At 58.6% G+C, this 22,770-nt stretch overlaps 1 protein-coding gene across 1 annotated transcript in view; it reads left to right on the top strand.

Annotated features, from left to right (window-relative positions):
• The window catches only part of MYT1L (myelin transcription factor 1 like), a 387,004-nt gene that overhangs the window by 353,128 nt on the left and 11,106 nt on the right, over positions 1-22,770 (top strand). The window contains exons 18-21 of the mRNA XM_061163968.1: positions 976-1,038; positions 6,701-6,784; positions 8,039-8,260; positions 18,516-18,607. Of these exons, the coding sequence (XP_061019951.1) occupies positions 976-1,038; positions 6,701-6,784; positions 8,039-8,260; positions 18,516-18,607 (461 nt within the window). The remainder of the gene's footprint in view (positions 1-975; positions 1,039-6,700; positions 6,785-8,038; positions 8,261-18,515; positions 18,608-22,770) is intronic.

Here is a 22,770-nt window from a genome sequence, read left to right as displayed (position 1 = left end):
CCTCCGAGGGTCCCTCCTGGGCAGTAACACTGTTATCATTTCATCCTTGCTTCTTGAGAGCTAACATTTCGTAAAAAGAAAAGATATGCTTTCCTCTTGTGTCCTTCGTTCTCACCCTCCTGGCGGGTTCTAATGCAGCTGAAGTAGCTGGAGCCAAAGCGTCTTTGCAGGACTGCTGGTTCCCGCGATGGTGCATTCGAGGCGGTCCGCGGAGGCAGGACTCAGGGAGCTATCCTCACACCCAGCGTCCGCCACGAGCGCAGTTCTGATGTGCAGAGAGACTGCAGGGAGCTCCCGGGAAGGTTTAAACACAGGCCGCCTGGGTGTCCGGACCCCTCTCATCATCTCAGTTGACTTGACCTGTGGACCAAGAGACTTCGGTGCCAAAGCAGAGGTCCCTGAGCACCCAGGAGGGTCTGAAAGACCCCTAGTCCAACTCCCTGGCCTGGCACAGGGGTGCCTGTTCCGGGCCCCGAGGTCCACCAGGGGCATGGCTGGGAGGGGTCAGCATGGCCGGGCCTTGTAACATGTTGTTTTGAGTTTGGACACAGACCAGTCTCGGGCCAGCGTGTGTGCCTGTTCATGTAAAAATTCTCACATCGTGCGCGGATGGTGTAGCGGCTCACCAGCTCTGACTGGCCCACCAAGCTTGAATAACAGCCGGGGCGGGCACGCGGGGAGTGTGGAGCAGGGGAGACTGCAGGCTGAATATCTGGGACCAAAGTGCTGCCCCGAGACCCCCGGCCCCTGGGGGCGCCACGGTGCGTGGAGGGAGGAGGGGTCCGGCCAAGCCCCGAGGCAACAGGGAGGGGGCTGCTCCACGCACCCGGGGGCCTCCAGCTCCGCGCACACCCCACCCCTTCACCCAGCGAGGCTCAACGTCGAAGAGCCTCGGAAGCTAGATGAATAAGGAAGCTACTTGTTCAGGAGATTGATGCCTTTCCAGTGAACCCCCGTGTGTGTCTGTGATTGCAGGTGCCCCACGCCTGGCTGCGACGGCTCCGGGCACATCACCGGCAACTACGCTTCCCACAGAAGGTACGTGCCTTGGGCTCAAGACCCTCCCCCCATGCCCTCCTAACTCAGGCTTCACACGTGCTCAGCTGGCTCCACTGGGGAACTGAGGGTCTAGAGACCCTCAACCACAAAGCAGGCTGGCTCCAGCCCGTGGCGCCCTCACTCAGAACACCAGCTCTCAGGCCCACAGGCCCCTCGGGTGCCCCCCTGTCCCCATGGCAACGGTGCCACCAGCTCCATCTGCAGGAAGCCTTTCTCAAGTCATGCAGGAGCATGCCCTTCTAAACTGACAAAGGATGAGAAGAAGAGCCAGGATATTATAAGCTCTCTGAGAACAGCCACTGAGAGGCAAGCTTGCTAATCCCACTGAGAGCTGATCTCCTAAATATTGAGATTAGAGCCACAAAGCTGTTTGGTTATTATAAGCAGGGATCAGCAGAGCTGAACACACAGAAATGCTTGACCTCACAAATCTGGGCCCGCCAGTCCCAGAGGGCAGGGCCTTCTAAGGGCAGCGTGGAGCTTCCGTCGTCCGAGACGACAGGGTCTCCAGGCGGGCTCACACCCCCTAAACAGTTTAGGAACCTCCGTTCCACACCCGGGGCCTCCCAGGTGGCCAGGGTAGAGTCCGCCTGCAGCGCAGGGGACACAGGTTTGATCCCTGGGTCGGGAAGATCCCCTGGAGAAGGAGATGGCAACCCACTCCAGTATTCTTGCCTGGAGAATCCCGTGGACAGAGGAGCCTGGTGGGCTGCAGCCTGTGGGGTCCCAAAGAGTCAGATATGACTAGGTGACTAAACCACGACAGCAGCAATTCTACAGCAGGCCCTGTGTCAGGCGTGCAGAGACAGAGCCTTTCAATACAACGTCTACGCAAAGAAGGGTGTAGACCCTGAGGCCCAGGCAGGAGTGCCTTGTCGAGTGCAGTCAGGACCAGCAGGCCAGGTCGGGACAAGAGCCAGCCTGAACAGAGACCCTTATAACACACAGTCTCCCACGCAGGTGCAGGGCTGCCTCTAACAGATAAACAGGTAACAGGCAGCTGTCAGCTTGCCATTCTCTGAGATCAGATTATAGACTGGGCAGTGGACGGGCCCTTCAGTTTCCCCCACGAGAAACTGAAGGGCAAAGACAAAGAAGAGAACAGGGAGGGAGGAGTCAGGACGGCTGGGGGTCACCCCAAAGCCCGTCGGCTGCCAACCAGCAGAGTGGGCCGTGCGGGGCAGGGTGGGGCCATGCCGTGTGGCCCCCAAAGTAACCAACTATTGGAGCTCTGGTCAGGGCCGCCCCTGGCTGGCTGACTGGGCTTGGCTCAGGGGCAGAGCTCGCGGGGGGCCCTTTCCTCGTTAAGGTCCTGCTGCAACTTGCATGCTTCTGTGTCCACTTCCCATCCATTTGGGAGCATCGTTTAAACAGCGCAGGTCTGGGCAAGTGGGGCTTAGGAAACCCCACTGAGAGAACCAAATGAGGGCCGGATTCTTCACACCTGCTCGATGGAAACACCCCAGTCTCTGTCCAGGGCTGTCCGCCTGGCACTGCGGACGTCTGGGGTCCGACCCGCCTTTGCCCTGGGACCGCCCCGTGCCCTGTCGGGTGCTGGGGAGCGGCGCCAGCCCACCCACTCGTTGCCATGGCACCAGCTTCCCATTCCTGACAACCGGGCGTCTCCAAACACACCCAGCGTTCCCCGGGCCACTGCCACGCACCTTAGGGCCCAGAGGAGTCTCGCCAGGTCATCCTCCCGGTTTTACCAGGCCGCCCAGAGCCAGCTGCTCTATCGTGAATGCAGAACTGAGTGAATACCTCCAGAAGGGATCTCCACAGTAGCATCACTGCTTTAGGGAGAATGAAATTAAATTAGATCAAGCTCGAGTTAAATATCTAAATCAAGCACATTCTATGCTACTCTTTATTTTATGTTAGAATGTATCTCAGTCCTCACAAGGCCACAATGCCCAGTACCAAACAATGCCTGCAAACTAAAAGTGAATATTTCCTGGTCATTTCATGTCTACCTGTCTGTTTTTCTACTTTTTTTCTTTTTGCTTTGGCATGATGTAAATTTATTCAATTTAATTTTAAACATGTATATGCATTCACTTACATTTTAGAACAGGGTGTATGTTAGTATAGCGTAAACTTGTGAATAAAATGTAATTAAAGCTTGACTTGAAGCCATTCTCTAGGGCTGGAATTAACAGTACCAGGATTAGTCCACAGAGCTGAGAAGTAAATTGACTTGGTTTTCAGCGCACTTGTGGGCTATACACAGCCCTGTGGGGGTGGCATGTTCCACAGCACTGTTTATCAGAGAAATATGCTCCATGCGTACAAGTCCGAGTGGGCTCGAGCCCTTGGCTGAGAGGAGGAGCCTGGGTGACAGGTCCTGTGCAGACTGGGCGCTGGAGCGGGACAGAGGCAGCCCAGGCCCAGTGACCCTCGGAGGTCATAAGGACACGTAGAAACAGGCCTTTCAGGGTGTCCCTTGTGGTTCAGCTGGTAAAGAATCCGCCTGCAATGCGGGAGATCTGGGTTCGATCCCTGGGTTGGGAAGATCCCCTGGAGAAGGGAAGGCTACCCAATCCAGTATTCTGGCCTGGAGAATTACACGGATTGTATAGTCCATGGGGTCACCAAGAGTCGGACACAACTGAGCGACTTTCACTTCCCAGGAACATGAGGTGGTGTTCCCTACATGCAAACCTCGGGGATATTTCTCCCAGGGAGCAGACCCTCAGCCTCATTCTAAATCCTGCCAAGATTCCAGCCTGTCACAGGCACCTCAGAGATGCGGCGGATTCAGTGCACCCAGGCCACCGACTTGAATACGATAAACACGCTAACCATCATCTGAGCCTTCAGCGAGCTGCAGTCATTTTATAATTGCAATATCAGAGATCACAGGTCAGCATAGCAGATGTAACAATAATGGAAAAGCTTAAAATATTGCGAGTTTTTAAAATATGGCACAGAGACATGAAGTGAGAGATGCTATTGGAACAGTGGAGCCTATAGACTTGTTAGATTGACCACAACCTTCAACTTGTGAAACAGGCAAGGGCCGCAAGCACAACGCAAAGAGGTGTGCATGCCCCTCCCTGGGCTCCAGGGAGGAGAGGAGTGACCCGAGGGTCCCCCGGCGCCCCCACCAGAGGCAGGTCCGTCTGCTTACGGACATCACTTCTCCCTGGGGCCTGTGTCCTGGACGCCACCCCGGGAACCAGGAAACATGCTCCCCGCCATCCTCAGAGCTGCCCTGAGCAGCGGGAGGCTCATTTCTGTCTCCGCTGGAGGAAACTGAGTGCTTAGCTGTCGGAGGCAGGACTCGGCCGAGAGGCCGCCGCCGATGTCCTGGCTGGTCGTGGACGGAACACTCCTGGACGGCCCGAGAAGCTCCCTCAGGGAAAGGCAAGACCGCCCTCCCGCCCGAGACGGGCTGTGACTCTCTCGAGCTCTTGTTGGGATGGGGATGTGGTGTGACTTGCTGTCTCTCCAGCACCTCTGAAGCTTTCTTAAGCTCACTGTAATCAATAATATTGACCATCTCTGATGTCCTATCAAAAAAACAACCCATCGTCAGAAGCTCTGTGTCCCCTCTGTCCTCGGCGGAGAGACCTCGCTCTGCGGACGGAGGAGCTCAGGCCACGTCCCGAGCATCTTGTCTTCAAACCACAGGTGCGAGAGCTCTTTCTTCAGTTCTCCCGCAAAGGCGCTGTTTCCGGGCACTGCTTTCTTTCCCTGACCTGCTCCAGGCTGGCTCCTTTCTGCCATCTCCAGACGGGCCGGCACAGCAGCGTCCCTGGAAGGTCCTCCCCGGCAGGCTCCCGGGGCCTCCCCGAGGCCGCCCCTCCAGCCAGGACCGCAGCCCTGCGGCCCGGAGCACGCGCAGCAGGAGCTGACTCCCCGGGGCCCTGCTACCTTGAGTAGCGGCTCGCCGTGAGCTCCAGGCTCTCCACCAGGACGGCGCTGCAGGAACCGTCCCCAGACGCTCCCGTCTGTGCCGAGAGCATTTCCACGAACCGCTGCACTCTCCTCCAGGGCTGCTTTGACCCTCAGGGCGTGGACACAGGGCACAGGGACCCCGTGCCCGCGAGGTCCGGTCCTGGTTCCCAAGAACCTTCGCTCCGCTCTTTCACAACAAGGACACGCCCTGCCTTCCCTGGGGACGGGGGCAACACAGGGAGACCAAGCAAGAGCCCCACGTCCTCCCTGCCCCGAGGTGGGCGCGTCCCCTGGTCCCGGGGAGGCAAGGGAAGCAGCCCGAGGAAGCACAGACGCCAGCAGGGAGGGGCATCCCCTTTTGTGCCCCCTGGTACCAGCACATGTCAGGACTGGCGGCCTTCTGGGGGGCACTGGCCCCGTCCAGAGGCTCTCAGGTGGGCCACAAAGCTCTGCACGCAGACGGTCAGTGACGCGGCCACAGACACAGCTTCTCAAGGCAGGGGCCACATGCAGGGCCATCACTCAGACGCAGCAGCGCCCCTTCCTACCCGTGGCTGGCCTCGCTGAGCCTGGCAGAGCCTGGGAGAGCTGGCTGCAGACTCTCCCGCCTCGGACACGATGCCAGGATTCCAGACCAGCCTCTGTGTCAGAGCCAAGTTTTCCTCGGAGTCAGAGTCAGGTCCAGACTGAGCTCCCTGCGGCGCCACTTGCTTTGGTTCTGTTCCAGTTTCTCTTGACTCCCAGACCCGTCTCAGCAGGCGGGGGCCCAGAGCCACACCGTCCCCCGAAGTTCAGGGTGGAGGAGGGAAGGCAGGACAAGCGGGAGGCAGGCAGGATAGGCCCACACCACTCAGCCCCAGGGCGCAGGTCTGGGCTCCAGACCGACTTCTGCCGGGAGGCGCGGCTTCCCAGAGAGGAGCCGGGCAGCTACACAAGCGTGCGACACTGCTAGGGAGACGGAAGTGATGGGGCGAGGGGCTGAGGACCAGCGTGCTCGGGGGGCAGCCCCGACAAAGCCAGGAAGAGGGTCAGCGCGGCAGGCCCTCCCAGACCCCGCCAGGTCCCACTGCCAGCCCTCTGGTCAGCTCCAGAAACCGCCCGGGGCCCAGTTCTCTGGTTCCTTGCAAAGATTCCCTGTCATTCTATATAATTTCACACCGAATAGCCTGGTATTAGCTATCGCTGAACAGGAAAGAAAAATCATATAGACATTCCAGCTGGAAAATTTCCTTTAGATAATGTGAGCTCTTACTTCCCCAAATTCCAAAATTAAATAAAATCAGATTGGTCAGTTTGCACTGCATCTTCTGAAGATGCCACAGGGAGTCGTATCTCAGGCAAACGGGGCCGGACGGCAGGTGCACACCCCTCGCAGGTCAGGGGACTCTGGGACCCAGCTGCAGGAAGGAAGGGGGGCCTGTGTGTCTCCCCACAGTAGCCCCTCTGTGCTGAGAACACCCATCCCTACAGGTCAGTCCCACCTCTCCTGGGACTCCAGACTCCACAGGGGCCGGTTCCCCCCACCAGGCTCTGGGTGCCCTTCTGGGGGATCTGCAGTGTCTGAAGGCCTGGGGGGAGCCCCAAGGGGCTCCCAAGCCTGAATGGACCCCCCCCCCAGGACTTTGTCATCACGCCAAGAAGCACCAGATTCCGGAGGAAATTGGGTCAAAGCACCATCAACGGTGAAAGGAGCTCGAGGGTAAAGGTGCAGGACAGCTTCTGAAGTCACCTGTCTTCTTAGCCTTTCAGGTTGCCCGAGAGCCAAGAAGAGCGGCATCAGGATAGCACAGAGCAAAGAGGACAAGGAGGACCAGGAGCCCATCAGGTGCGTGGGCCGGGGGCGGGGGCGGGGGCTGCCGGCCGGGGCAGGTCCGGCTTGGAGCGGTCTGACAAGGGCAAGCTCACAGCTTCGAGAGCAGAGCCACGCACACCTGCACTCGGCCAGAAGCACCCTCTGAAAGACAGACGCGGTGACAGCCGGATGTCCGTCCATCCGGGGTGTAAAACCAGTTACAAGGAACGTCCCTCTACCCCTCGCTGGAAGGGTTAACTTACTGGGCGCATTTACGAACATACTGAGCGTATTTACATACACTATCGGGTTCATGAGAGCGTATGAAGTCATTAACCACAACACCCAGCATACGGCCGAGTCTCCCGCTTATATCCCGAGTCTTCCGCTGTCGGTCCTCTGCTTCTTGCTAAGGAGGATGGAGACCATTGGGGGTAGAAGGCCAGCCCTCCCCCCCCCCCCCCCCACCTCGCTCCCTGCAGGCCCTGGCCCTAAATCGCTTCCCAGTGAGCCTCAAAGACCCGTGATATAAATCCACTGCCATCTTCTGGAAATTTTAATCTCACTCAGTGTTTTTGGAGAAAAGTTTTGATGAAAACAAACAAACGTGCCCGTGGTTTTGCTGTAAGTCCTTGGTGCTTTGCCATAACCTGTGGCAGAGAAGTTTCAGAAACACTGCTTCATTAGCCTGTTGCTGAACTTTAGCTCCGGTTGGTGAGCTTCCCATTTATCACAAAAATAAAAAAGTGCTCCTGGGGCACCGTGTAACTAAACCGCCTCTGCTGCTCACACCCGTCTGACTGGAGGGGTATCCTGTGGTCTAGAAAACACGGCCAAACAAATAGGTGTTCTCCAGCTCCTGAGAAGAACACGGGTTTATAAAACAATCTTTTAAAAATAGTCCCAAAGTCAATTTCCCATTAAGTTTGCACATCTCCTGCTGAAGGCTGAGACCCTGTCCCAAAGCGGTGTCTCTCAGACAGACACCCGCACCCCAGCTGCTCCAACAAAGAGTTCTTTTTCTCGCATGGGTGTGGGCATCCCTCCCCAAGCGGGGACGCTCCGCTCCGGAAAAGCTTCTTGCACCTTCCCTGGACCCGTTTTCCGGAGGGTGAACTACCTCACTGCTCCACTAGGTGGTGCCTTTGAGTGGTCTTGTTTTTTTTTAATCCCACTGGAACGGAGTGGAAGATGCTGGTTTTCCCTTCGTGTCGGGTTACTTTGACTTTGCTGCGGGGCCACCGGGCACCTGGGGGCGAGACAGTCAAGTGCCCGCTCTGCCCCCAGGTGCCCGGTGCCCGGGTGTGATGGCCAGGGCCACATCACCGGCAAGTACGCCTCGCACCGCAGCGCGTCCGGGTGTCCGCTGGCGGCCAAGAGGCAGAAGGACGGCTACCTCAACGGCTCCCAGTTCTCCTGGAAGTCGGTCAAGACGGAGGGCATGTCCTGCCCCACGCCCGGCTGCGACGGCTCGGGCCACGTCAGCGGCAGCTTCCTCACACACCGCAGGTGAGTGCACCTGCCCGCCTGCGCGCCGGGGTCCCCACCACAACCGCGCCCCAGGCTGCGGGAGGGAAGACTGAGAACCCACAACAGCTCACGGCATGCGGAGGCACCGGGAGAGAAGCAGCAACCTTAGGCGCATTTTGCAAAGCACACACTCATCCCACCTCATCAGTGTGTACGGAGAGGCTTCCCAATGCCTAAGACTGGGATCCACAGAAACAGGTTGTCATTTTACACACGCACACACGCTCGCAAGAGTATCTGTGGGTTCAATTATTCGTTTTGGCTTAATATGGCAAACAGGTCCCACTCGAGGACAAGGTGGCATGTGGTTAGAGAAACCTCATTAGATACATCAGAAAACCTCCAAAAAAACCAATCACCCCCCCCCACACACACACTGATTATTATTTCCTTAATTTTAAAATATCTGTATATACAATTACACTGACTCAGAAGAGGCAAGTGGCCCCCCTAGGCATCAGGATGAATGACTGATGCAGACACATCACAGCCACCCCCAGCTTTCCGGGAGCCAGGCAGGAGGACGCAGCACCTATGACATAAACCCAAGGGGTCTTGTGAACTCTCTAACCTCAAACCCCAGGCACCTCGCCTCCATCTGCAAAACCACATCAAACACAGAATGAGCCAAAAGGAATGACATGTGGCAGTGAACCTTAACGTTCTTTAGGAAGTTTGGTTTTTATTGTAAAGAAGGTCCTGCTCAGGTAGAAACTCAGGGGCCAAAAGAGAGAAATAAGTCTTTCCCTGACTCTCCCCAAGGTGGAGTGGGGAGTCCCCGCGTCTCCGTTCAGAAAGCGCCCTTGAACAGAGAGGCTTGCACCCACAGACACAGAGGTCCCCAACCCACACCACACACTGGCTTCTTCCTTTGGGTAGAAACAGATCGCAGTGCTCCATGGCTATGTGCGTGGGGTGGGGCCGGCCCTGCACCTGGACACCTGGGCCAGGCTGGCCAGAGTGTGTGCTTGGCGGGACAAACGTCTCACTCCACTCAGAGCCGCCCCCACCCCTTCCCAGCGGAAGGGCTGGCCTGCGCCCCCAGACTCCACTCTAGACGAGGTGATACCTGAGAGAACTCCCTCTGCTGACATCTGCACATCCGTGTGCCAGGGCGTCTTCAGGACACAGTCCCAGAAGCAGAAATGCTAGTTTTTACATGTTGATAGGAAGTGCCAAAATGCCCTCCAAAAAATGCCTGCTTCCTTCAGTCTTTGGCAATCAAAAACATTTTATAAAAATTTTAAAATCCTGCCTACGTGACCTGTGAGTAAGGGTCACAGATAAGCCATAATCAGACAGATATGAAAGCAATGACATATAAGCACTCGGGTACCTGGAGAAGAGCGTGGCAACCCACTCCAGTGTTCCTACCTGGAGACTCCCATGGACAGAGGAGCCTAGCGGGCTACAGTCCATGGGGTGGCAAAGAGTCAGACACGACTGAGCAACTTAACTCACACACACACGCTCAGGTACCAGAAACACCACCAGAAGACAGACATGAACATAACTGCTACTCAGGCTGTTTCCAAGCCTCTGAACTGTTCCCCGAGAATCAGAAGAGTGACCTTCGTGAAGAGCCACCCAGCAGTGCGCACCCCCCACAGGCTGGTCACTCAGCGCCCCCTCGGGGCCTGTGGGGCGGGCCTGGGCCCCTGACTCTGAGGCGCTCCCACCAGGCGGGACCCTGGGCCCCTCGGCGCGCCCCCAACACCTGTTTACCCTCCGGCTTGACACTCAGGTCACCGGACCCAGCAATCGCATTGAGACACCCAGGCTCTCCTGGTTTCTACCCTTCCCCGTCTCTTTTCCCCTAACGGACACTCCTCCGGACGGTCTCTGGCCAGGAGGGGGCTTTGATTCAAAGGCACCCCTGTCTCGACGAGCTGGAGGGAATTTTGGCGTAGGGCTAGTGAAGACAGACCCGTGACTGTGCTCCGGCAGAATCTCTCAGTACAGAATCCCCGTGATGCACCCTCAGGTCTGCAGACAGCTCACCCAAGGCGGTGAGTGGGTACTGGGAGGAGCCCCCTGAGTCCAGGGCAGGAACAACCAGCCCACTCCACCCATCCCTGGGGGCAGAGCTGTGATCCGGGCTGCTCCACAATGAGACAGAGCCAGGGGGGCGGAGCCGCCGGGGACGGGGCATCTGGGGGCGGAGCCACTGAGGGCGGAGCTTAGGGGGCGGAGCCTCAGTATCAGAGGCTGCTCCACGGTGGGCAGGGCCCTGCTTGTGGTGGGCGGAGCCTTCTGGGGCGGAGCCACCTGGGCGGAGCCTCAGTATCTCAGAAGTTGCTCCACAGTGGGCGGGACCCTGCTTGTGGTGGGCGGGGCCACGCAGAGATTTAGATACTTCATTTCTCTGTGACGCTCGCTCAGCAGGGTCTGACCCGCTATGTCTGACCGCTCTGAGGAGAGAAGGGACGTGGATATTGCGTGGAGAGTGGCGGGAACCCCTGGGTGGCGGGCGCCCCCCTTCTAGGTACAAATGTGTCTTGGGGTCTGGGGTTCAGGGGGTTAGAGGGGTGAACAGGACCCTGGGAGAGCTGACCTGAACTTTCTAAACTGTGGTAAAAAAGCACACAACATGACATTTACCGTCCTACCCACTCTTAAGTGTCCCGTTCGCGGGCGATAAGTAGAGTCTCTGTTGTGCAGGCACGTTCACCCCCAGGCCCCTCACCTTCAGAGGGAAACCCTGTGCCCACTGGACACGCACTCCCAGCCCTGGCGGGTCTCCTGGAACGCCGTCTAGCGGGTCAGACTCTCTGGTCCTCACCTTGGGGGAATCACAGGCTGTCCGTCCCGTGATCCCTTATCTCCATCAGCACAGCTCCAGGTCCCTCCACATTATAGCCTGTGTCAGACCACCTTCCTTTTGAAGGCTGAATCGTGTCCTGTCGCATGTTGGCCTACAACTTTCAGCTGTGGAACAAGTTTTCATCTGTTTTATTGTATAGATGAAATGCTGTTCCCTGGCGGGAGAACCGCAAACCTGGCTGGAACACAGCTGAGGCACAAACACGGGTTTAGCAGAGGGTCCTGATGCCTCTCCCGGTGGAGTCCCTGGGCCTGGCTGACTGGAACTCACTGGTGGTTCCTCAGACCTTTGAGGCCTGGGTGTGGACAGGCCTCCCAGAAAGACATAGGTAGTGGTTTGAGATTCAAGCTGTTTGTACAGCCCACATGCCACGGTAGCAAAGCAGCTTTTAGAATCAGAAGAGTAGATGAAGGGGGAGCACCAACCCTGGCTTCCGGGTCGCAGGACGCCCACTTGCCCTGCTTTCCTCTTCAGGGGGAGTGACCACACCAACATATCCCGAGTGCCCATGCCCCCATTTGCTGTGAAATCGTTTCATTTCTTCCGTGTAAGGATGGGGGGTGGGGGGAGGCTGTGAAGCTCTAGGAAGTGGGTTACTCCATCATTAGGACTGGCTGAGTCAAAAGCTGCAGCTGAGATGATAAACAAGTCCTGGGAGTAGCTGTAGCTCCTCAGGAGCAAGGGAGGGTGTTCTTGGAAGGGGCACCCGGATGAGAGCTTTATCTGAAGGAAAGAAACCAGGCAATGGAAAGAATTAAAGGCACAGAGCATTCATAGGGACTTGAAGGACCAGATCTTGAGATGCATACTGACCAAGGCACCAGGATCTCACCAGACACGTGACGAGGTGCCTGGAGTGGCCCCAGGTCAGATTCCAGGATCAGGATCAGAGGTGTCAGCGGAAGGGCTGGAGAGAGGACGCTCTGGCAGGGCCTCACCTGCCTTGGGGCGGTGGGGGGGTGGGGGTGGCAATGGCTCAGCTGACTCAAAAGGCCTCCCCAGCCTGAGTGGGGGGTGTCAGGACTATGCAAACTGTGGAGCCTCCTATGCAGGCGAGATCCAGGCTCTGAGGGAGGGGCTGGGGAGGGGTTTCTGTAACTGTGGAACCACTGCTCTGCGTGCGAGTGTGCTGGCCATACTGTGCTCTCACCTCAGTCTTGTTCCACTCTAGGCAGAGCAGGAAGATTCCCCAAAATCAAAGCCACAGCTCTAATCCTAACAAATAAATAAGTCATCTTAGAAGTAAGTCGTCTCTCGCTAAGCTTGATCTAAATAATTTTTTTAAAATTACCTCCCAGACCCTCTTAAACCTCCTCCCACCTGGACCACATGACCTAATTTATTTGTTTTCAGTTCCTCTACTGTCCTTTATAAATGGAGAGACTGCCTTTTTTAGGATATTTATTGTGCTTGATACTTCCCAAGAGAATTGTGGTAAACATGTCACCATAGTGAGTGACTTCTAGGAGTTATTTTTGTAATCAACCTTCTCCTTTAATGTAAATATGGGCTGGATATACAGCCTTAACAACCACTCCAAACACTGGAGGTTTCTTTCTTGCTCACATGACAGAACAGGATGAGGGGACAGCAGAGAGGGGCTCAGCCACCTTCAGCACCTTCTCCAAGGGTGGTCTTCATTCCACAATCCAAGATGGAGAGAATGCGGAGGATCCCCCTGGGAGACAGGGAACAGGAATTACTTCAGTCTTACCCAAGGGGTGGAACCCTGTCCATAGCATCTCCTAGTGCAAGGGATGCTGGGAAGTGTAGTCTGCATGGGATACTGGGAAATGTAGTCCACTTGTGATGCTTGGACATCCAAGGAGAAGAGAGCCTTTATCCACCTGCCTTTCTGTGATGGGGAAAAGCTGTAGCTTTTTTTTTTTTTTAACCAAAATCTATGTCAACAAGAAACCACAGCTCCCTGAGGTCTGCATAGTTCCATTTCAGAGATGCCAGTAAGGAGAAAGCTGGTCAACCAAGGACTGTCTGGGCGTTTTGTCCGTGGACCATCTGCATCTCAGTCTGTCTGTACATCTGCAAGACCAAGGCCAAGGCTGCCGCAGGGCAGGTATGAAAGAAGCCTGGTGTCGTGGGATGGACCCCAAGGAGAGGGAGTGAAGAGGGCAGACCTCTCCCGGCCCAGCCGTCCCGCCAGCAGGAGCGCCCACTGCCCTTGGCCTCCACAGACGGGTCACTCTCTGCACAGGAGCATGGAGGTGGGCTGAGACCATGGCCACACTCGCCCAAGCCCCACGTGTGGAGAGCAGACACTGAAGCAGCCCCAAGTTTCCTGACTCGAGACTGGCTGGCGGTAAATTGGGACTTCACAGCATCGCAGCCCTAGGGCGCTGGTCTGGCTGCAGGCCAGCCCTGCACCGCTCCTAATGAGCTCTTGTCCAGCCCCTGGACACTTGCCTCTCCCAAGGGCCATCACGCACCCCTTCCCGCCTTCTCCGAACCGCAGTCTCCCACTGCCTCCTGGCGGGGGGCGGTGGAGGGAACGGAAGGTGTGGCAGGGCCTCCAGCCCAGCTGGTAGTCTTCTATTTGAGGGAAGGATGTTGGAAACATGGCAGCTCACTTACGGAGGAGACGCCTCCATTCTGGATTCTCTGAGATCTGCAGGAGGTGAGGAGGGCAGAGGGTCCCAGGCCTCTGGAGGAGAAGATGCTGCGGCGGTGGAGCTCGTCTCCCCGGAGCAGACCCCATGCTGACTCAGCATGATTGAGGTACTCCTCTGGGGGAACCAGCCAGGTCCCCGTTTCACGCTGTAATCGGAGTCTGCCTCCTTGGGAGGAGAGAAGGAATCCAACAGGCCCTGTTCTCTGGGGCAGGCCTCACACCGGGCACCTCAGCCCATCCCCTGTCCACCCAGCTTGCGCTGACCGCTGCTCCTGCAAGCTCCTCAGATGTATGGACTCTTTTACTCCAACCTCCACATTTCAGTACTTGCCACAAAGCACTAAGAAGGGAAAAACTCAGATCCAACATCTGTTCCAAACCGCGAATCCCACAGGGCCTGTGGATGTTAGCAGCTGGGTCACAGCGCCGGCCTCCAGGAGACCACAGGGGCTGGGGTAGGCTCCCTGGGAGATGCCACCGTGCTTGATGTTTTCAGACTTTCTCCTCCTGAAGCATGTTCACATCCATCCATCCACTGCTGCCCCGTTTGCTGGTCTGGGGTCACCGGACATGCAAGGCTACTGGGCCCGTGGCTGACGCTCAGTCACCACAACACAAGAGCCAAGGTTCACCATTGTTTGGCTTGAATTAATACAAGTTTAAATGTGCACAGTGCACAGGTGAGGGGGCTTCCACCTTGGACGGCGCAGGGCTGAGCAGCGCCCGGGATGCCCTGCAGGCCCCATCCGAACCCCAGTTCCCTTCCTGAAGCTCCGTGGCCCTGAGTCCTTCAGGGTCACCATCTGCTGCCCTCAGCACCTGTCTGCTGGGTCCCCACTCTGGGAAGGCACCCTGAGCAGCCCTCTTGGGCAGCCAGGGGCACAACTGGGTGAGGACACGCCCAGCCACACTTGTCACCACCTGCCAGGAGCCCAGGCCCCGTGTCCCCACTCCTGCAACACCTCTGCCCTAAGTCCTCAGTGTCAGGGGGCCCCCTGCACTCTCAGCAGCTCCCCCAGATGTGCATGCCCCTGAACTCACGGCAAAAAAAAAAAACACATCCACAGAACAGTTATGTTCATATCCGAAAACAGAAATAGTACAGGAAAATGGGAAATGTGGATGAGCCGCCCAGAACTGATGAACAGATATGATGGTATCAGTTTCTTACGCTGCCTGACACACACCACAACCTACTGTGTTACGGTGTTAAAGCAAGAGAGTTTGTCCTCTCAGTCTCAGAGGCCAGAAGTCACGACCCGGGCGGGCTGCGGGTGGGGAAGGCGGTTTGGGGCGCCGGCTTGTCTCTGCCCTTTGTCACATGTCTTTCCTCTGTGTCCGGGTCCAAACGCCCCTCTTCTCCCTCGTGAGGACAGAGGACAGGCCTCCCCAGCCCTCCAGCACCACGTCATCTTGACCTGAGGGTGCCTCACAGGCCCAGCTTCCCATTGGGTCCTGTCAGGTCTGGACTCAGGGCATCAGCGTCCTCTGGGGACATGACCACCCAGAGCGATGATTTATAGCAGACTGATCCCTGAGCTTCTGGGAGATGAGCATCCAGGCCTCCCTGCAGGGGGCACCAGCCACGTTTTCATAAACATTACTCTCACCCACACCAGAGGGGCACTTGCCCAAGAGTGGAGCCCCTCGATTCAGCAGTAGGGTCCCCACACTACCAGGAAAAGCACAGCTGAACCCCTGAAGGCCGTTCCTGTGGGCAGTGCGACTCCACACCTGCCCTCAGGCTCCACGGCGACTCCGGGCAAACAGTAGGTCAGAATGGCATGATGACAGCAGTCCTTTCCAGCAGCATGTGCAAGCCCCTCAATCCCCATCCGTGGCCGGGGGGAGACCCCAGCAATCCTGTTATAGCTGCTGGCCAGGCCCCCAGGCCCTCACAAACAGCTAACTCACCCATGATGCCATCAAAATGCACGGGTGGTGGGGCACCACGCAGGAGAAACATGGTGATTGCAGAGCCTGCTACTCTCCCGTCTGGCCCACCGCCCCCTTCTAGTTAACACCCATGACTGGGAGACCCACACTGCCCCAAGGCCCAGCGCTCTGGGTGCAGAACCTCCTGTTCCTACACTGCCCTCTCTCCAAGGCTGACGGCACACATTTGGCACCAAATGGTTTGGGAGAAACTCAAGAGTATCTGGGGGAAAAACTCCAAATCTGGATCATGGACTGAGAAAGGCCCACAAGGACAGCCTTTCACACTGAAACGGGAGCAGATCAGACAAGTAACAGGAGGCAGGGATTCCCTGGGCATCAGAGGACACCCTGTGCGCCCAGCACCCGCCCTGAGGTCCCAGGAAGCCAGTTCAAAGCTGGCTGCTCAGCAGGTGTGACATGCGCCCTTGTTAACGCTGGCCCCTCGTGTCTGCCTGCAGTGCCGCACTCCCAGCCCCCACGGCACAGGCGACATGGCCCCAGAGTTCCCGCGTGAAGGCGGCGTTGGTGTGGGAATCCGTGCGCTGTGCAGGGAGGTGTGGTGTCCTTACGGGGATTTTAGCAGCAACGGTGAAATCGCAAACAGTGAGACAACAAGGTACCAGAACAGCAAACCCGCGTTTCCTGGGACAGAGACTGAGCCAGGGCCTTTCACCAGGCCGGGGTCCGTGGTTCCCGGTTCCCAGCCGCTTCCGGGTCATGAGCAAACCTCGGAGCAATACAACCCCATGGGTCCTGTGTCTCTCTAACCACCGCCCCACCCTGGGAATTTTATGCACTGAGCTATTTTCATGGTGACGTCCTCCTGAAGGGAGTGCCTCTGGTGGGCGGGGGGATGCTGTTCCGTTGCTCAGTCGTGTCTGGTTCTTTGCAACCCTGCGGACTGCAGCAAAGCGGGGGCGAGTCCTAATAAAACGCTGGGCCCCCATCCCCTCCGTCCCCTCTGAAGCCCTGGCAGTGTTTGCCCAGAGCCCTCCCTGGAGTTCCTGGTGGAGCCGCGGCCATCCTGGGGCCCAAGTACAGGCCCTGGGGCAGAGACCGGTTAACTCCTTGCTGCTGGGAATCTGGATCCCGGACCTTTCCGGGCCCCTCCAGGAGAAGTCTGGCTTTCATCAGCGACGTCGCCTTAAAGGCTGTTGGGTCTCCCCCCACCAATACTCCACCCCCATCACACTGAGACCCCCCAGAGTCACTCCCCAGCAGGACCCGCCGCGTGGACTTGGCCCTTAGATCCCTGGACCAGCTGGGACCCTGGCACCCGGTGAGGTTGGCGCGAGTGGCCACTAGATGGCACTGCGCCCGCGCTGGGGACCCGGCCACCCAACACCCGAGCGGAGGCTGCCTACCCAGGGCACTTCCAAATTTGAGCCGCGCTGGGATGCAGTCACAGGATCGGAATGGGAGCAGCACAGAGCAGGCTGTGTGCACAAAACACATCCATCTCTGGGCCTCTGTCTCCTAATTTAGTTCCCAGCTCCGGCTGCAGGGCACCGTTCGTTTGTCGTTTCCGGCCAGTGGTTCAGTTAACTGGAAACTAGGAGAAACCGCTGAGACTGAAATCTGATTCCGACGCTCCGCGCGGGCCCAGGAATCCCTGTGTGAAACCGTTTGCAGCTCATCCTGCTGCTGGGCACCATCCGCCTGCTGACGGACGCCTGGGGACACCAAGGCCCTCCCTGGCTTCCGTGTGGCTGGGCCGCCTCCGCCTTTCTGTCCACCCTCACTGTCCATCGCTCCCTCTGACCACTCAGTGTTCTGGTGGGAGGGTCACAGTGGACAGTCACCCTCAGCACACAGCTTTCAATCCACGAGCGTACTGGGGCCCCTGCCCAGGGACACGCTGGCCTCCAATCCATGGGCCTGGTCTGACGGCCCCAGGGGTGCAAACAGGAAGCAACCTGTTTTTCCTGCTGCCCCTTCCCCTGTGGATCTAAAAGCTTCCTGAGCGTGTCTGGGGCCCAGCGAGGTTCTGGGAGAAGCGGCGGGCAGGGAGGTTACCCAGCCTCCAGGAGGAGCCCTGCACAGTCGTCAGAGACAAGCTTCCCCTCGAACCCACAACTCGGAACTTCCTTGTTGTATGAAGACCTGTCCCCCCACCAAACACCTGCCGAAAGCACATCGGGAAAGTGTTAGAGAAGGCGTCAGGGGAGCCCTTCCGGAGGCTCACTGAGCCGATGCAGACGTTACAAGCGTGTTCCCTGGTCACTCTGTGCTCTGCCCCTGGGTGGGGTGGGTCCTGAGCACGGACCCAGAAAGTAAGAAACAGGGAGAGGCGTCCTGCAGACACAGCTCAGTCCCGGGGCCCAACCCAGGGTGCAGAGTACACAGGGGACCTGGGCACGCGCGTGAGGAGACAGCGAGGCGTCAGACCGCGATGGTCAGGGAGTCGGCAGTTGTTTGCACCAGGTGGATGAGAGGCGGACCACTGAGAGGTTACTGAATTTCTCCCAGTAACTGTGGGGAAGGGCCCTGCTGAGTCAGCATGAGTCTGGGGGCTCCTCACGCCACCCTTTCACTTTGGTACGTTTTGCATCCAACCCTTGTGCGGGTTTGAGACTTTCCGTAAGGAAGTTTTTTAAGAAGGGGGTTCCTCCGTAAGAGTCCCGGAAACCCTCAAAGGCGCACGCGGCCTGAAGGGGCTGGTCTGCCTCCCTGGAGCCCGGCGGCCAGACCTCGGCCCGGCCACGCCGCGGCCCTGAGCTCCTGGCCAGCCCGAGCTCCGTGGTTCCCGCCATGCCTTCCCGCCGCGAGGCGGGGCCCCGGGCTGCTCCCCCTGCCGCTGGGGTCCCCCAGCGCGTGACTCACGCTGTCTCCTGTCTCGCCCCCAGCTTGTCGGGATGCCCGCGGGCCACGTCCGCCATGAAGAAGGCGAAGTTGTCGGGAGAGCAAATGCTGACCATCCGGCAGCGGGCCAGCAACGGTAATGGCGCCCCCGCCCGGCCTCCCTGCCTCCTCCCGCCCCGCCCCTCGTGCAGGGGGCTCCGGGCACTCCCGCCTGCCCAGAGCCAGTCCACGGGGCGGCCTCCCGGGGGGCGGAGTCAGGGGTCCCCCGGCCACACGCAGCCCACCCCACCCCCCTGTCCTCTGGGGCCTAACCTTGCATCCGTCTGTCCCTCCACACAGCCCTTCTCCAGGTGCTCTCCTGCAGGGGCATAGAGGCGCAGGCGGGAAGCCCCGCGCGCACACCGAGGCACCAGTCCAGTCCCAGCCTGTCCTCGCGGCCCCCAGGTTCCACAGCAGTGAATTCGCCTGCAGAACACTCAAGTCTGTGTTCTGACCCCCAGTCAGCCCTCTGGGTGCTTCCAGGCGCCCGGGGCCGGACGGGGGTGGGGGGAGCCCCCGGTCAGTTTCTCACGGGGCACCCTCTCAGCCTCCTCCAACCTGGGGTCCCTAATCAGGGCCCTCCTCCCCGCGCAGTCCACAGGCACTGTGTTTTTCCAGTTTGTGTGTTGTCCTGTTGGAGACATCATGGTTTACGAGGCACCAGGGCAGGGCTGCGGTGCCGTGTGGTGTCCTGGCTGTGACGAGGCTGTGACAGGCCATGGGGAGAAAGCATGAGAGTCCGGCTTCGTCTCAAGGCTGCTGGCTGAGAGTCCAGTGTTAATGGACCAGACACACGTTAAACAAGGACGTGTCTGTAACAAACACACGGACGGATGCGCTGACCACAGCTCTGCTGCCAAGGCTGGAGGGGGGGTGACCACGTGTGTCCCCGAGAGGGGCAGTCCGTGGTCACCGGTGCAGTGTTGGCGTGTGTCCCCAGGTGCTGAGGTTCTGTGGTCACTGGTGAACAGAGCTCAGCGAGACTGATCAGGAGTTAGCAACGTGGCCGGTGAGAGCCTCCCCTTCCAAACCCCTCGGGGGCCTCTGGGGAGCGGGGCTCGTGCAGAGCAGGTTTTCTGTGAAAGTCATGGATCCAGGCTCTGGGCAAGGTGCCTCCCTAACTCCGTGGCCCCAAAGGCACGGTCACCCCGGGCTAGAAGCCTGGGCGCATCACAGGAGCCCGGCCCCCAGGACTGGGTGGGGGTAGAGCCAGGCCCCTCCTCCCCCACTTCCTGGGCTGGGGTCCAGGCAGACAGGGATCCGGCCCTGCCATGTGCTGGCCTGATGGTGTCGGCAGCCCTAGCCGCCATCTGGAAGCTGCCGTCGCTCACTGGACATTCATTTTCGGTCCTGAGGATAGCTCAAGGTGTGCAGAGATAACGGTCCTTAACACGGGCCCCATCATCTACCAGGAAGGCAGCCAGGGCCACAACGCCTCACCTGAAGTCTTGGTCCCATGAGCCCCACATCTGTTCAAGGCGGCTGGGGGCTCAAGACGCAAGACCAGTTGGACAGGAGCCTTCAGACCAGCCCACCAGCCTGAGGAGCCGGTGTAGAGACTCCAAGGTCACCAACATCCCGTCTCACTCAGCCATGGAGGGGCGGATTGCCCGAAGGAAAGCCATATCCACTGAGCTCTTTCCGAAATGTTTAGCCCGACATCTCACCTGCAAACAACCCTGGAGCTAAAGCTAAAATCCTTCTGCAACCTGATGTGAGCCCATGCCAGCTTCTGACTCTGGACAGATGGAGCAGTGTAGACGCAGCGAGAAGTGCAGCAAGCAGGCCTGCAAACTAGAGGAGGAGCCTTCCCCCAGTGGGGCGGCTGGAGCGTGGGGAGGCCCTGGCTGGTGTCTCTCCTGTGGGACGTCTGACCCTCAGAGTCCTCCTTCCGTGTCGGCCAAGCACAGCTGGGAACCAGAAAGGGCGGGCGCCACATGGGAGAGGAGCCCAGGCTTCATCTGGCTGGACGCCCCACTGCAGGCCCAGCCCGGGTCAGCGGGGGTGCCCTCGAGGGTCGCCATCAGCTCATCTCTGCATCTGAGCTCAGCTCCGTGACTCTAGGTTTCGGAACGTGTCTTCCTGCTGTAGGTTCTGTCACACACTTGTCCACAGACGAGGACCCTGGGAGCCCAGGTCACCGGGAGATGAAGCTCCAGAGTCAGGTCAAACCCAGGTCTCACCAAGCCCAGTCCGTGCGGAGCCCGGCCTGACAGTCCCCTCGCTCCACACCTATGGGGACACCTTTTCTGCCAGGACTAGAGGCATTTCTTACTGAACCCAGAGCTGAACGTGTTTCTCCGCGGATAAATAGCCTCATCCCTGTGTGTCTGACCCAAGGGCAGGACTTGGGAGATTCGCTCCTCTCTTTGAGGGGCTGGGGGTCAGTGGTCACCGCTCACATCAGCCATGCCTGCCCGCCGCAGTCGAAGGCAAGGCCCCCGCCATGTGTGAGGAAGAGACGACCTCTCTCTCTCTTCTCGGAGAATCCGGAGAGTACGCCTTGTCCAAGGTCACTCACTCTCCTCGACACCCTGTCCTCTTACGGTCATGGAGCACTGCAGCCAGGCCCGCCTGAAGCCCTGGGCTGACTCGGGCTGGCACCTCTGGTCCTGAGTCCGGGCGTTCTCCCCCAGGCATTCATCTGAATGGGAAGGAGCATGTCTGAAGGTCCCGAAGCCTCTTTCCGTTTCCAAAATCCAGTGTTCTCTTTTTCTTTTTGAAGTTTAGAGAAGAGCTTGCTCCGGCGTCTTCCCGCAAAGACTCTCATTGTTCTGAGTGTTCCCCGAGTGAGCCTCTATCGTCTCTTGAGTAGCTGGTGCCCCGCACAGTTACCGGGGTCTCCTCTGGGACCCCCCGCACACATTCACTGCAGGCCTCTGAGCCTCCCTTCCCGGAACCGGGCGGCAGGGGCCTTGGGGCTTTGGATTTTACGTTGTTTGTGTGTGGTTTTGGTTTTTGGTTTTGGTCAAGCCTTCGGGAGGGAAGCTGGAGAAGGGAATGGCAACTCACTCCAGTGTTCTTGCCTGGAGAATCCCACGGACAGAGGAGCCTGGCAGGCTACAGTCCGTGGGGTCGCAAAGAATCGGACACGACTGAGCGACTAACATACTATCAGGAGAGAAGGAAATGAAGTAACTCCCCTCCCCTCTTGTCTGCTGTCAGGGGTGCTGAGCTGAGGGAAGGGCCCCTCCCTGCCTGCAGCTCTGTCCTGGGGTTTTGTGCACCGATTCATTTATATCCCCAACAGCCCGAGCCCGGGTCCTGACATTCTCCATTACCTAGAAAGAAAAGGAGACTCAGAGAGGTGAAGGCGGGAGTAAAGGCAGGCGACCTGTGCTCTGAGGGATGACCTGGGCTCTGAGGGGTGACCTGGATTCTGAGGGGTGACCTGAGTTCTCGGGGGTAACCTGGGCTCTGAGGGCTGACCTGGGCTCTGAGGGGTGACCTGGGTTCTCAGAGGTGACCTGGGTTCTTGGGGGTGACCTGTGCTCTGAGGGGCGACCTGGGCTCTGAGGGGTGACCTGTGCTCTGAGGGGTGACCTGGATTCTGAGGGGTGACCTGGGCTCTGAGGGGTGACCTGGATTCTGAGGGGTGACCTGGGTTCTCAGGGGTGACCTGGGCTCTGAGGGGTGACCTGGGTTCTCAGGGGCGACCTGGGTTCTGAGGGGTGACCTGGATTCTGAGGGGTGACCTGGGCTCTGAGGGGTGACCTGGGCTCTGAGGGGTGACCTGGGTTCTCGGGGGCGACCTGAATTCTGAGGGGTGACCTGGGCTCTGAGGGGTGACGTGGATTCTGAGGGGTGACCTGGGCTCTGAGGGGTGACCTGGGTTCTCAGGGGTGACCTGGGTTCTGAGGGGCGACCTGGGTTCTCAGAGGTGACCTGGGCTCTGAGGGGTGACCTGGGCTCTGAGGGGTGACCTGTGCTCTGAGGGGTGACCTGGATTCTGAGGGGTGACCTGGGTTCTCGGGGGCGACCTGAATTCTGAGGGGTGACCTGTGCTCTGAGGGGTGACCTGGGTTCTCAGGGGTGACCTGGGCTCTGAGGGGTGACCTGGGTTCTCAGGGGTGACCTGGGCTCTGAGGGGTGACCTGGGTTCTCAGGGGTGACCTGGGCTCTGAGGGGTGACCTGGGTTCTCAGGGGTGACCTGGGTTCTGAGGGGCTACCTGGGTTCTCAGAGGTGACCTGGGCTCTGAGGGGTGACCTGGGCTCTGAGGGGTGACCTGGGTTCTCAGGGGTGACCTGGATTCTGATGG

The sequence above is a fragment of the Dama dama genome, chromosome 16, assembly GCF_033118175.1.
Source record: "Dama dama isolate Ldn47 chromosome 16, ASM3311817v1, whole genome shotgun sequence".
Classification (NCBI taxonomy): Eukaryota; Metazoa; Chordata; class Mammalia; order Artiodactyla; family Cervidae; genus Dama; species Dama dama.
Note: the sequence above shows the minus strand (reverse complement) of the source record. Positions and strands in the feature narration are given on the sequence as shown.